The following is a 14,788-nucleotide window of genomic DNA, read 5'->3' as shown; positions in this document are numbered from 1 at the left end:
TTTCTCACAGATTCATCCCCATTCCCTTCTTAGCTTTCCTCCCCTCCTTCATAGCTCCATCCCCCTTCCCTTCCTACCTCCCACCTCTTCCAATTTCTTAATGTCTGTCTATGGCCAACTACCTTGGCTCAAAGCCCTGGGGCCTTTTTCAAATTAACCCTGCACACTCACATCCCCTTGCCCCTCCTCTTCAAGGAGCTGAGAATGGGATGCTACAGCATGCAGGATCCTACTTGAAAGCCAAAGCTTGGAATAGGTCCCACCTTGAATACTTACAGCCCGTATGACATATGGAAAGTCACTCACCTCTCTGGGCCCCATGCCTAAAAGGAGGGAGCTGAACTAGACAGAGTCCCAGCACTAGAGCTGGGATCCTGAGATCATCATTCTGCCTCCACAGCCTCCCTCACATTCACCTCCTCACCACCCCACCACCGAAAGGCTTCCCAAGCTACCTTCTATGTTCATTGATTCAGTATGAATGCAGCTAAACCCAAATTATTTACCTTACGCTGTCTCCCACCAAGCAGAACATGAACTCTCCCTTTTCCACGCTTGGGAAGAAAGCTTCACAATTTGCTTAAATGAATCAATGTCTTCCTTGACAAGTTAAATAAGCAAAGTGCAAATCAGAGAAATGGCAAGTGTTCCCTGGGTTATGCTTGAATGTGGAAACCCAAGGGATGGCAATCTGCAGTAACCACACCCCAGCGGCCCCCCAAAATCCCTAAGTCAGAACAGCTTGTTCTCCGAATAAACTGGTGCAGATGGCACTTAAACAAAATCTACAATAAACGTTAAACAAAATCTACAATAAACGTTAAACAAAATCTACAATAAACGTTAAACAAAATCTACAATGAACATTAAATGAAAACTACAATAAATGTTAAACAAAATCTACAATAAGCATTAAACGAAATCTACAATAAATGTTAAACAAAATCTACAATAAACGTTAAACAAAATCTACAATGGACATTAAATGAAAACTACAATAAATATTAAACAAAATCTTCAATAAACATTAAAGAAAATCTACAATAAACAAACAAAATCTACAATAAATGTTCTATATTTGTCGGAAAATTAAGGAAAGGCCCAAAACAGCCTCATACATCTGACCAATTAGCCCGAAGTGCACCAATCTGCCCAGCCAAATGCTCTCTCCAGAACCAGCCTGGCCCTGACTTATTCCGCACATCCAGTCATCAAGGTTTGTCAGCCTACTTCCACATCTCCCCCATCCATCCCTTCTTCAAGCTTCTATCTTATCTGGCTCTCCTACCTCCAGCTCCACCCTTCCCAATCCATCCTCCAAATACTTGCCAAAGCAATTCCTCCAAAGCACCAGGCCAGAAACAGAAACTCCCTAGTCCTGACACCTCCCAAGCTGCACTTGCTCCCTACTAACCACCTCGAGAATAGAATCCAGCTTCCTGTTTGCCCTTTCAAGTCCCCTGTACTCTTGTTCCAGCTTAACTTAGATCAGCAATCCACCTTAATCAAAGCAATAGCAATGCTTTTTTTCTATAACCTAAAAGATCTGTTAAGTTCCCTTTTGGATTCTTAGCCAGATGCTCAGAATCCAGGTTTCCATACAGGGTAAATAAAAGCTTTGAAGTCTGTAAGGAAAAGGAGGTCCGAGTGGGTGGGATTGGATATGGATTCTCCCACCTGTTTTCTGGGATATATTTTGGTCTGTACAATCATAATCTGTTCCCTAACATAGAAAATTTTGGATAACCAGTATCCTTTCCATAGTAAAGAAATATTCCCACATCTTTAGGAATCTCTGCTGCAAATATTGGAGAAGAAAATGGCAAATCACTCTAGTATCTTTGTCAAGAAAACTCCAAACAGGATCCCAAAGAGCTGGATGTGACTGAAAGGTAGGAACAACAAAAAGATGCATGTATCTGAAAGTCTCCAGATGGGAAGCTAGAGATCTTCACAGGAATTGTAAATGATGTGTCTGACTTTCAATTTCAACACAAAATGCCAAAACTTGAGGCTCTGATCTCTTATTATCTTCTACACCTAAACTGAATTAATTAACTCCAGACTTTTAAGGCTTCAATCACGCCAGTCTTGCTTGAGAGGAAACACCAGAATTTGACCTTAAAGCTCAACAAGAAACATTTATGATCTCTTCTTTTTAATTTTTAATTTGCATGATTCTCACACCCCCCTGGATGTTTGTTTAGGTCAAGCTAAAATGACCAGCAAAGGGGAGGCCATGACTAAATGCAGACAACTGCTTATTCACTCCAGCACACACACCCATCCCTGTCTTCCCTACTGAACTCTTGTCTCCTCCCTTCTTTCTTCTCATAGAACCCCTGAAGGTAGAACCTATAATGAGGTATCTTACTGTGCATAAAAATCTTTTTTTTTTACCCATTTTATTTTATTTTATTTTTTTATTTTTTTAATTTAATAGCCTTTTATTTACAGGATATATGCATGGGTAACTTTACAGCATTAACAATTTGTGCATAAAAATCTTAATGAAGAATTATTTCTTGCATAAATACCACAATTAACCAAAAAAAAAATCCAAACCCCAGTAGTGAGCTATTTTTAAATGCTGTATTTGTCTCTGCATGCCCAACCAAAATATTGCTATTGCAAGCCTTCAAAATCTGCACGTAAAAAAAATTTAAATGTTTACATTTATGTAGGTTACTTAGAGAGCTTATACACAAAGGGGGAAAATGATTTTTCAAATCAGTCAACTTTTCCAAGAAGGTTTGAGCATTAATAATATAATGCTACTGAGTCAACTAATCAATATGTGCAATCACAATTAATTTATCAATAATATAAACTGAGATCAAATTACATTTAGGAAAAATAATTATGAAGAAAAATCAAACATTCAAAAAACATTCAAAAAGCTGTAGTTGTTTTATTTGAATTGGAAAAATTCAAAATATTCCCCCTCCCAAAGGAAAATCTTTGAATTTATGTACGTCTAAGGACTTGTTTCAAGATGATTCAACTATGAAAATATAACTAGAAACTTTAAGAAAAAATTCAATAGTCACTGATCAAATACATTTTTCAGAACATTCAGTGAGAACTGAATGGAGGCTCCTTGAAGGCAGGAACTATTTCAGTTTCACAGCAGGATTTCTATCTTGATGCTTAACAAGTGTTGGTTGAACTGATTTGAAATTGGCTCACAGTTTGTAATTGACATTTATCGATCAACAAGTATTGGGTTTTTACCAGGCACTGGGCTCTCTGCTGGATCTTAGGGGACACGAAGCCCAAAAAAATGAGCCTCGAATTCTAATAAATAGAAGTATGGATAAAAATAGAGTATAAAATCTAAAGGTAATAAATCAAAATACAGACCAAGTGGTTAAATGCAAGATAGTTTAAAAGAGAGGATACTAGCAGTTGGAAAGGAGAAAAGCTCCATACAGAAATTAGCCAAATATTTAAATGAATGAAAGGGAAAAAAAAAAAAAACAATCATTAGACACCTACAATTTTCCCCTTACTGTGCTTAGCCCTACAGGTGAAGATAAAAGGTGATATACTATCTGTCCCCAAGGTACTTATGACCTAATAGAAGGAGACAACTGAATTTCAGAGGGAAAAAAGTAAACTTTTTGAAGGCAAGTACTATTTTTGCTAATTTTTAATCCTCAGAATTTAGCATAGTGTAAAGGATTCATAAATGCTCCTTGGCTGACTGAAAGCTTTGTATGAACCAGAAGGCAGTGAAATAAACAGTTTTAGGAAAATAAAGACAATAATATACATAATAATTTAAATAAATACGCACACACATTTAAATGACGCTTTTTTTTCTCATAAGCAAGACTTACTGGGAAGTGGTATATCTGGAAATCATGGTGATGTAAAAACAATTGGCAACATCAAATATTTAAGGTAAAAAATAAACATATAATGTAAAAATATACAAATTACATGAAATCTATGAAAATCAGGGGAATTTAAATCCCATTACCCAAACTGAGAAGCACAACTTTGTACATCTCAAGATAAAAGGGCTGTCATTTTATAGGACCTTGAGACCCAGGGAGGCTCATTTCTCAGATTTAATTTTTGTCATGGGTTTAAAAGTTGTAGGGTTTATTTGTTTGTTTGTTTGTTTGTTTTGCTGAGGCAATTGGGGTTACGTGACTTGCCCAGGGTCACACAGCTAGGAAGTATGAAGTGCTTGAGCTCAAATTTGAATTCGGGTCCTCCTGACTCTATCCACAAAGTTGAATTTTTTTTATTTGGTTTTGTTGTTTTTTCAAGCATGGGATAATATCAGATCACAGAGAGCATTTCATACTATCTCTTTGTTTCTAAAAAGCAAATCAACATCTCAACAGTCTACATCTATGAATAATTAATTCATTTCTAAATGTCAAGGAATGCAATATTCGACTTTTTCAAATTAACTCTCTGGTTTATTTAGAAAGAACAGTCTTTCCATCGGGCCACTGCCTTGGGAAGATAAACTCAAGTCCAAAAGGTCAAGATATATTTATTGCAGTGAAAATAAATGATGGAGGAGAGACCGCATTTCAGAAGGCCGGCCCCCCAGGCTCCTCCACTGCGGCTTTCACTTGGCACACAACTTTAGGGATATATACATTTATAATTGCATTTCAGACTCTGGACAAGTAATTACAATAGTCAAATTTGGGCTTTATTAACTACAGTATAAACCTAATTAATACCATCCTCTGAAGCTCGGTGGTCCAATGATTGATAGTCTTCCTTCACCTCCGGAGAACCGATCAGTGATGCTGGCCAAAATCCCAAATGAAATTAATGTAACGGTCTCCGGCCATCCCTGGTGGCCTTCCGTCCAATCACCACAGACCACAAGTGGAGCCCGTTCAATGCGGCCGGCACCAGTGGGGAGAGGAGGCCCCTGAGAGATGGATTTGGGCCCGACTGAGTGAGAAAGCACGGAGGCTCCCCTTCTTCCAGGACCGCTCTGCCCTTGTCCACAGCCCCCTGACCTGCTTAACCTGCCTGGACAAAAAGGCATAGGGCGGGACATCACCTCTGGCAGGCTCTGCTGCCCGGGATGCCTGGGGCTCCCTGCTGAGAGCTCATCCCACAGGGGAAAAGGCCACAAGTAAGAGGGCCCAGCTCCTGCAGGAGACTCTGCTTGGCCCAGGGGACAGAAAGAATGACCAGCAGGAGACAGAAAGGCAGAAGCCTAGGCTTGGACCTGTCCATTGAAGGACACAGGGAAACTTCAGTGAGTGGGTTGTTGAGGCAATGGTCCTTCAGGGATGAGAAAGAGTCCATCTGTGGCAGCAAAGTTAAATAGAAACTTTAAAACCACCTATCTATACCCCCCTGTATTCTTATTAATTCTGTTAAGCATCGCCCAATTCCATTTTAATCTGATTCAGGCCACATCCTGGAAGGCCACTTTGATCCCATGAATTTGAATCCTCTGGACTAGAGGGTCCTTAAAATCACGTCCAAAACTCTAGATTTTAAAATCCATTACCTATATGAAAAGAGACATTAAAAATCACACAGCTTTCTCCATTGTGTTTCACTGTCAAGTTGTGAAGGAGGAGACAGATCCATCTTCTCCCCATTAGGTCACATCCCTCCGTACACTGAATAGGTTATTCTTTTAAGTTATTCATAGTCGTTATTTGTCCAGAATAAAAAAAAGGGGGATGGAACTTTTCCCATGTGTCCAACTCATAGTAGGTATGACGGCTGCTGCCTGAAAAATATCTCAACTTCTAAGAGAGAAAGAAGCAAAACCCTAACCCGACTGTTGTACAGCCTCTGAAACGCCCTGAAGGTTACTGGATTTCCACAGAAGGGATGTCCCCCTTCCCCCTAATACTCACATGTCCCCTCTCAAGCACAGTAAAATCACCAGTCCTAATGCAGGAGACAATCGTCCCGGTTGAAAACTAGAGCTCTGATCAATACAACGGCCAGGAATGGTTCTGGGGACAAAATGTACAGCCCACCTCCTGTCAGGAGGTCCTGGACTCATCGGGGGCAGACTCAGACACGGCCAATGACCAGACTTAGTTATAAAGGCCTGGGGTTCCTTTTATTTCCTCAGTTGGGGAGAAGGGAGACATGGGGGAAAGAAAAAAAAAATATATATATATATTTGATAACTGAAAACCATTATAAAGAAAGAAATAGAAATCAGTGTTTGTATCTCTAGACCCTTCTTCTGGGCTGTCTCACATGCTTGGGATAATCCATCCTCTCTGGGCCACATCAGAATCCTCTCCTTCTCCAGCAAGCTCTTCATCTCCTTACCAAAGGGAAGTGGAGCACAGAGACCGTTCCCCACACCCTTCTGCCAGCTAACTCATTCTCCAGGAAATCCAGGGCCAGAAAACACTTCTCTGAGGTTCCTCCAGCCCCTCATCAAGGAGCTGAAGATCTGAGGAGCAGTTACCACAAGCCAGCTTTCATCATGCCCATCAGTTCATTCTAACCAAGCAGCATTTATGAAGCACTTACGGTATACCAGGCGCTGTGTTAGGAGCGAAGGGCACGGAACCCTAGGCACGTCCTAGGGGTGCTCCACAAATGAGGTGTGTGTCTGCATAGGGAGAAATCTGCAGAGAGGGGACGGGAGCCGGCTTTCTCCCCCGAGAGCTGACACAAGTGTCACAACCTTGCCTGAATCCTGGGGGATGAAGGGACCCACGCAGCCAGGATCCGAGGGTCGGCTGTCCTGGGGCTCTGTCCTCCAGACTGAGGCTTCTCATAGACATGGGAGGCTTTGTGTTCAGGAGGGGAGGCATTAAATGGCTTCTTTTAACCCAATGGGGTCCACTAGGACATTCCCTACTCTGCTCAATCCCAATTCCAAATACCTCAATTTCATCACCTTGTTCCACATTCTATCTAGCTCGGGATGAACTCAAACTTAGCTGAGTTTGTGAAAAATACAGGGTAGATTTTTTTTCTCTTCACCAGTAAAATAGAGCATGAAAAACCTAAGTAACCTAAGAAAAAATATCATTTTCTTATTGACTTAACTAAATCAATCAATTAAATAAGTATTTCTTAAGTATCTGTTGGATGGTAGACACCACAGACACATGGAATACAAAGACAACAAAATCATCCTTCCCCTCAAGGAACTTACCTTCTAACAAACAAAATGTGTCTACATAAGGAAATAGGAAATCGAGGCAAAGAGATTTTAAGGTAATTTCAGCAAAAGGAGGGGGCATGAACTATGAAGGAAAACAAAATCGTAATCTGGGTTTTAAAAAATATATGTGTTTTACCAATTCCATGGCCAAGCACTTACTTCAAGTTCCTTTTTCAGCAGTCCTTGAAGAAAAGCTATGCATTCGGCATCTTCTTCTGTGTCCGCAACAACACAAATCTGTTGTGAAATTTTATCTGGAATTAAAGGGGGGGGAAGCAAAATATAAGTACAATGGATGTGAAAAACGCAACCTTCTGAATTCTACTTTCAACTCTTACACGTAATATGTTCAAAGAAATGGGGAAGGAGCCTTGTTTTCATACAATAGCAGAGAGGGGAAGCTCTATGCCATCAAGTGCTCAATCATTTTCTTCTCATAAAGTCAATAAATACATATGATATGTATCCTAGACATGGGGATACCTGGGAGGACACAGGAGATAGATCCTCGCAGAGAGGGCACCTCATTTAACTCGTAAAAAGCCTTAAATTGGGGCATCAAAACCATAGTTTCTCAGTCAGTTCTTTTTCATTTTGATAAAGTCATCAGGCTTCTCAGGGACTCAGTTTCCTCCTATGTAAAAGAAAGGTGGAGAAGGGCTAAAAGAGGTGAATCCAAGGCTTTTGGAAACAGAAATTACCAATTCACTTCAGATGTTCATCTAGCAGCCGCTGACATATTTTTATTGTTATCTAACAAGCCAATTAATTCTGCTTTTTGAAGGCCCCAATTAGCAGTTCACAGTGAACCAAATTTTGCCCCTAAACATCAGATGCTAATTTTACATTGTTTGGAGTTGGGAGTTTGAAAGACCTGAATTCAGGTCTCACCTCAGAGATGGATTAATTACCCTTGTAACCCTGGGGAAACAATTAAATATCTTTCAAGCTCAGCCTCCTTTTCTATAAAATAGGGATAATAACAGCACCTCCCTCCCCATGTTTGTGGGGAGGATCAAACAAGAGGAGTATTTATATAATGCTTTGTAAAGCACTATAGAAATACTAGGTATCATCATCACTATTAATATTATTATATTATATTATCTATTACCTATTATAAATATCATATTAATATTAATTTATTATATTATATCCAAATTATAACAACATACACAGGTTCTCAGCCTGGGGTTCAGAGAACCCTGGGATAGATTTTGAGAGTCCGTGAACTTGGATGAGAAGGAAATCACATTTTTATTTTCACTCAACTCTAACAGAAATTTAGTGTTTCCTTCAATTATATTTAAAAAAGAAAAAAGACCTAATTCTGAGAAAGAGACTTGAAAGACCCGAGTGTCCTGTGCCATCACAAGGGTCTAGGATCGTCGCCACAAGATAATCCTTCCATTATTTCACAGCAGCTAGGGGACTTCTGACGTCTCCTCTCCAGACAGAATAACCCAACTTTCCTCCACTTTGACCCTGAGGAAAGATTAGCTTCGTTCTGCTTGGCCCCAGAGGGCTCTGGGAGCTAGAAAGAGGCCATTTTAGATGTTGGGGGACACCCCTCCTAACTGGAGGCATCCTCGGGTAGAATGGGCTCCCTTGGGAGCCTTCAGGGGGGAAGCTGGGGGACCACTTCTCATCAGTGCTGCAGGGGGCCATTCCTCCCAGATATAGGATGGCCTAAAGGTGGCTGAAGTCTGAGCCAGCTGTTATTCCCCTGTGTTTGTAATCAGGCCTTTAATGGCAGGGTGCCCCACAGCTGCCCCATCCCCACAGCCTTCTTGGGCATGTGCTAGAGTTGGCTGATATTTTCTATTTCATTGTTTGTTTTGTTTTTTGTTTTTTTCTTTTAAATGCAGCGCCAAGAACAGCCCCAAATCCATCAGGTATGAACCACTCTCTGCGGTAGGGACAAGGATGTTTCTCCTTCTGGGAAGCCTTAGCTCCTTCCCCCACTATACTAAGCCAAGAGATGTTATTATCCTATGTTTTATCAAAGTGAAATCCGACACATGTAAAACAACCAAAGGACATTAAGTCTGTCCATACTTAACAGACTCATAAAAAGGGAAATAATACTCAGTGGCCTTAAAGGTCAGCAGGGCGATCCAAGGGGTCCTGAGGAAACGGCTTCAGAGCCCAGCTTTGCTACTGAACACCTGTGGGAGGCTGAACAAGTCCCTTCCCACCCCAAGACCTCAGTTTCCTCATCTGTAAAATGAAGAAACTGGACCAGATGAGCTTCGAGGTCCCTTCCAGCTCTTGCCCTACAAGCCTGGAAACTGCACAGAACAAATGGGAAGTGATCTGGGGTTTATCCAGGATTCTCCAAAGGATGGACAGATAAAACTCACTGCACTCTTTTTGTTTTTTGCTTAATACTAGCAAAGCAATAGTGAATATTTAAATATAGCTCAGGCTTCTCATGCTACCTTTAGGCTAGAATGATCACATACTTCCCTAAAATCATATCTAGAATCACAAAGTAATAACTAACTAGTATTTGCATGACATTTTAAGGTTGGAAAAGCACTTTATAAATATCATGTTTTATCCCCATAAGGGGGAAGGGAAAGGAATAATCTTTTATTTAGGACTAATGTGTGCCAAGTACCATGCTAAGAGCATTTTATAAATATTATCTCATTTGATTCCCACAACTACTCTACAAGGTATGTGCTGTTATTATCCCCATTTTACAGATGAGGAAACTGAGGCAGACAAAGGTAAAGTGACTGGCCCAGGGTTATATAGCTAGTAAGTGACTGAGGCTAGATTTGAACTCGGGTCTTTCTGACTCCAGCTCCAGTGGTCCATCAGTGAACCACCCAGTTACCTTTTCTCAGGTTCCTACACAAACAGTTCCCTCTGCCAACTGGTGGATCAGCTGGATGGTCCAGTATATAGAGCCCCAGACTGAGGTCAAGGATGCTGAGCTATCTCCCTGAGTTCCCTTCCTTTTGTATCCCAGTTCTTAGAGTAGTGACTGGCACTCGATAAATATCTAGGGACCGTCTTCCTGACTCCTTTTTCCTTTTGGACAATATACTCTCTCATTTGCAGCTTCTAAAGTCTGAATTAGTTCCTAAATATAAATTAATAAATAATCTAAACATTATTTATTCTGTCAGGCCCCATGGTAAGGGCGGGAGATACCAAGGAAAACAAAAAGATCAAGTTCTAAAGTGGGCGACATCATGTCAATGGGTGGGTGCATACCAAGGCTACAGAGTGTGAACAGAAAGGGATCTGGCAAATGGAGGATCCAAAGCCAATGAGTGTAATCCAAGGGGAGGATTGACAGGTCACATCATAAACAATCAGAGGGAAAAAGAAGAAACTATCTTTCAGATCAATAAAAAAGAGGATCCCAGAAAATAAAATGGACGGTTTTGAATGTCTAAAATACTAAAGACTTTGCACAAACACACAAAAAAAAAATACGAAGAGAGAAAAAATTTTAAATTATCATTGATTTGTTTTTCAAAACACACAAAAAGGAATAGCAGGACATTTAGAGGGAAACACAGGCAAGCAGGATAGCTTTGACAATAAGACAGCTTTGAAAGTAAGACAGTGAATTATATCCTTTGACAATCTTAAGCTATAAGCAATAACTTCATGGTTTCCCATATAAATTTCTTTTCCTATTCTCTTTCCTATAGAAATGTTCTTTCTCTGTCACTTTCTGCCCCTCTGTGTCTCTCTATGAGTATGTGTGTGTCTCTCTTTCTGTTTCTTTGACTTGCTCTGTTTTTCCCTCTCTCTTTCTCTCCCTCTCTCATTCTAAATCAAAAAAGAATGGGAAGAATAAGGTGATTTTGCCTCAAGAACACACCTAAAAATAGAGTCCAGAGGCCCAATGCTCCATGGAAGAATTCAGGTCTAGGAGGATCTGGGGGCTCCCAGAAAAGAGAGGAGAGGTCCCAAACACAAATCCAAAGAGGAACCTAAGGCAACAGAATTGTCGGGGAACACGACTGAGTGAGCACTGCTTCGGGCTAGAGAAGCAAGAGCAGGAATGAAGAAGGAATCTCCTAAAAAAATGGGAAATCTGCTGTGAAGAATGCCAGGAATGCTATGACCCCAAAAGCTGGGGCTCCCATCACGAGAATGCCCTTTGATCTTTGCCAGGGGCAAGAGAAACGTCGAAGGAAGTCAGGCCTGCAGCAGCCTAGGAAGGAATCCAGGTCTTCATTTGCTTTGATTTTTCTCTGACAAGAAAATGTTGCTGAAGGGTGGGAATAGCAGGGGAGAAAGAGAGAACAGAGGTTTGAAACCTGAGACAGGTACGGAGATGTTCAAGCATCCAAGCCCAGAGAAACAGCAGCCCAGGCCACAGAAAGAACTCGCCAGTGATTGCTGAGCTTCTGACGAGGATCCTGGAAGAATCAGGGGGGACAGAAGGAGGCCTGGAAAAAACTAAATGTCCCCCTAAAACAAGAATAATAAGAAGGATCCTTCCAATTAGAGTCCAGGGAGCTTGACTTTAATTTTGGGGGAAATTTAGTCACACATTATGGGAATGATTTTGTGAAAACTCGGGAAAGAAAGCAGTGATCCCTCCAAACCAACACAGGTTCAGTAAGATTATGTCAAGACAGCCTGGAAGTCTTTTGAGAAGGTAGCTAAAGTGCAAAATAAGGGCAATGTTGTGCACAGAACCAGATTTCCCCAAGTTATCTGTCAGAGTCTCTCCCTATACCTGTGCAGATTTCATCAAAAAGAGTAAGTTTTCCTCCTGCCCATCTGATAGCTCCTTCTGGGTCTCCTCTGCTGGATCTTCCTTTGAACACATCCTCTATCCTTGATATCTCGACCTGGGCCCTTCGCTCTTCTCCTCCAGTGAGCTCCCACAGTTTTAATTATAACCTCTGTGCTAATGGTTTTCAAATCTACCTTTCCTGGACAGACCACTCTGCTGCCTTTCAGACATCTCTCTCTAGATGTCCAATCTCCCACCATCTCCACTTTCCTTATTACTGTGTAGAACATCATGGTCCCAGGCTCTCAGATTCACAATCTCATCATCATCCTGGACTCCTCCCTCTCGCGCTCTTATCCAACATGGTACAGAGAAACATCGATCTCTCCTCTGAAGCATTTCTTGACCATGTCCCCTTCTCCCCTCTGTCATACCATCACTCAAGGGGAGTCTCATCCCCTCACACCTAAACTAGCAAAATAAGGGCTGGTGGTCGCCCACCTCAAGTCGCTCCCCACTCCAATTTACCTTGCATTCAGTTATCAAAGTGATTTTCCTATAGTGAAGATCTGACCACATCATTCCCTTATCCAATAAACTCCTGGGTCTCCTTTTCACTTCCAGGATCAAATATATCACCCTCTGGTTAGCATTCAATGCCCTTCCAAGCCTAGTTACCTCTCCCACCTTACTCCCTAACACACACTCTTCACTACAATGACATCTGCCTTCTGGCTATTCCACAAACAAGACATTCCAGCTTCCTCCACTCAAGGCATTTTCTCTAGATGTCCCTCTTGCCTGGAGTGCTCTCCCCCTTCCCATATGACTGACTGTTGATCTCTCTGGCTTCCTGTAAATCCCAACTAAAATCCTACTTTTACCAGAAGCCTTCCCCAGCTTTTCTTAATCCCATTGCCTTCCCTCAGCTCATTATTTGCTATTTCTCCTTGTATCACTTGCTTTGCATACACTTGCTGGCATTCTGTTTCCCCCACATACTGTTCAAGTGCCAGAGGCATTATCTGAACCTGGGCCCTCTACCACCACAGAACAGGGCTCCCAGCACCATAGTGGAATAGAAGATTGAAATACAAGCCCCAGCACAGGGCAGCAGGAAAAGCTATAGGGACTTTAGGCTGCCTTAATGAAGGAACTGAAGATGTTCATTAAGCATTTATTGTACCCAAGCACTGGAGGTACAAAGAGAAAAGCAAAACAGTCCTGCCCTCAAGGAGCTTCCATTCAAATTGGAGGAAAATAAGCCTTACTAGCTTACTCTGGGACACCCAGGCAGAGAAAAGGGGTGGCCAGGGAGGATAAGCAGTCCCCTAATGGAGTAAATGGGCTCACCCTTCCCAACAGCACTGACAGTATAATGATTCCAGAGCTAGGAACTAGACAGGGACAGAGGCAACGTGAATCTCTTTGGATCTTCTCTCATCCAAAATCCTTGAATTTCAAGATTTTATAACTGCAATACAATTTTTACATTCTCATTTCTAGGTGAAAATAAACTGGATTTTAGCTGGCCCTCTCGGGGAAAATTAGCCAACAAGTATCTATTGACTTAGTGCCAGGGACTAAGCTGCCAGCTAGAGATACAAAGAGAGGTAAAAACAGGCCTGATCTTCCACAACTTTACATTCTAATTGGAGAGTCTCATAAACAAGTAGCTGTATGAGAGACACAGACATATGTGTGTATATATTTGTGTGTCTGAGCATTTTAAATTATTAAAGCTTAAAAGACTTTTCAGACATACAGAAAGACAGAAAAAGAGAGAGAAGGAGGTAAGGAGGGAAAGTGGGAAGAGAGAGAAAGAGGAGTGAGAGAAGAAATGAAAAGAGAAGGCAATGAGAGCTCACTGAGTTTTGGTGAGCAGCTTATGTATTATGCTCTAGGTTAAGGATACAGAAAGGCTTGGCTTGGGGAGGAAGAGTCAGCCCAGTGATGTGGTTCCATTCTGGCTGACTTAGCAGTTTGGGATATCCTTGGTCACACTGGGTCAGCATTTTCATGGAATGATCTATAACAGCTTCCTTGCAAATTATTTGCAACTGGAAAATTTGGGGCAGGGCTGACAAATCTTTAGTATGTGAATATAATCGAATTTTACTTTGCTACATGGAACAAAAAACCAAGGATTCCAAAAAACAAGGGAAGGATTCCGAGACTGACAGAGAATGAAAGAAGCAAAAACAGAAATGCCAAATACATGATAACAACAAAAGATTAAAAAAGAGGAGGGAAAGTAATTATAATGGCCAACTTATCCCTGAGAGAGAAGAGAAAATGTACAGAGAAAAAAGCCCAGAGATAGGATGTGATGAGAACTGGTTGAGGTGCTGTTTAGTTTTGCTTTTTATTTCATTTTGTGTAATAAGGGATGATATAATAAGGGGAGGGGGACATATATCTGGGAATAAAAGTGACATAGAACAGAAATCATTAATAATATGTTTTCCTTTTCACTTTAAGTTCATGAATGACTAAATGGTCAGAGATACCCCAAAGAAGGACAAACCCTGTCTTCAAAAACAGCATATTCAGAAGATATGACCAGAAGGGGGCTGTTTTGGGTCTGGGAAGGGTCAGAAATGGTGAGTGGAATCATGCAGTCATTGACTGCATGGTAATGTTGATTTCCTGATCATTCGCAGAGCATGAGATTGAGGGGTGATAAGGGGAAGCCCTGAAGAACCCCATCAAACCCTAAGTGATGTGGCAGGAAGATGGTGAAAGAGCCTCAAGCCAGAATGATTCAAGAACGGCAACAGAAATAAAGGCATTCACCGTCAGGATATTAACACCATAACAAACACATTAACAAACTTCAAGCTTACAGAATTCCAAAAAGTCTAAAAGGACGGATGTGAAATGAACAGAAATAAGAAAATAAACAACAAAAATGAAATTAAAAACAGACGACGGAA

General features: G+C 41.2%; 1 protein-coding gene across 1 annotated transcript in view; it reads right to left on the bottom strand.

The window, feature by feature from the left end:
• The window catches only part of CRPPA (CDP-L-ribitol pyrophosphorylase A), a 229,007-nt gene that overhangs the window by 138,978 nt on the left and 75,241 nt on the right, over positions 1 to 14,788 (bottom strand). Inside the window, exon 6 of the mRNA XM_031940697.1 lies at positions 7,298 to 7,392. Within this exon, the coding sequence (XP_031796557.1) occupies positions 7,298 to 7,392 (95 nt within the window). The remainder of the gene's footprint in view (positions 1 to 7,297; positions 7,393 to 14,788) is intronic.

Source organism: Sarcophilus harrisii, chromosome 5, assembly GCF_902635505.1.
Source record: "Sarcophilus harrisii chromosome 5, mSarHar1.11, whole genome shotgun sequence".
Lineage (NCBI taxonomy): Eukaryota > Metazoa > Chordata > Mammalia > Dasyuromorphia > Dasyuridae > Sarcophilus > Sarcophilus harrisii.
The sequence above is the reverse complement of the archived record's forward strand: the minus strand, read 5'-3'. Positions and strand labels throughout refer to the sequence as shown.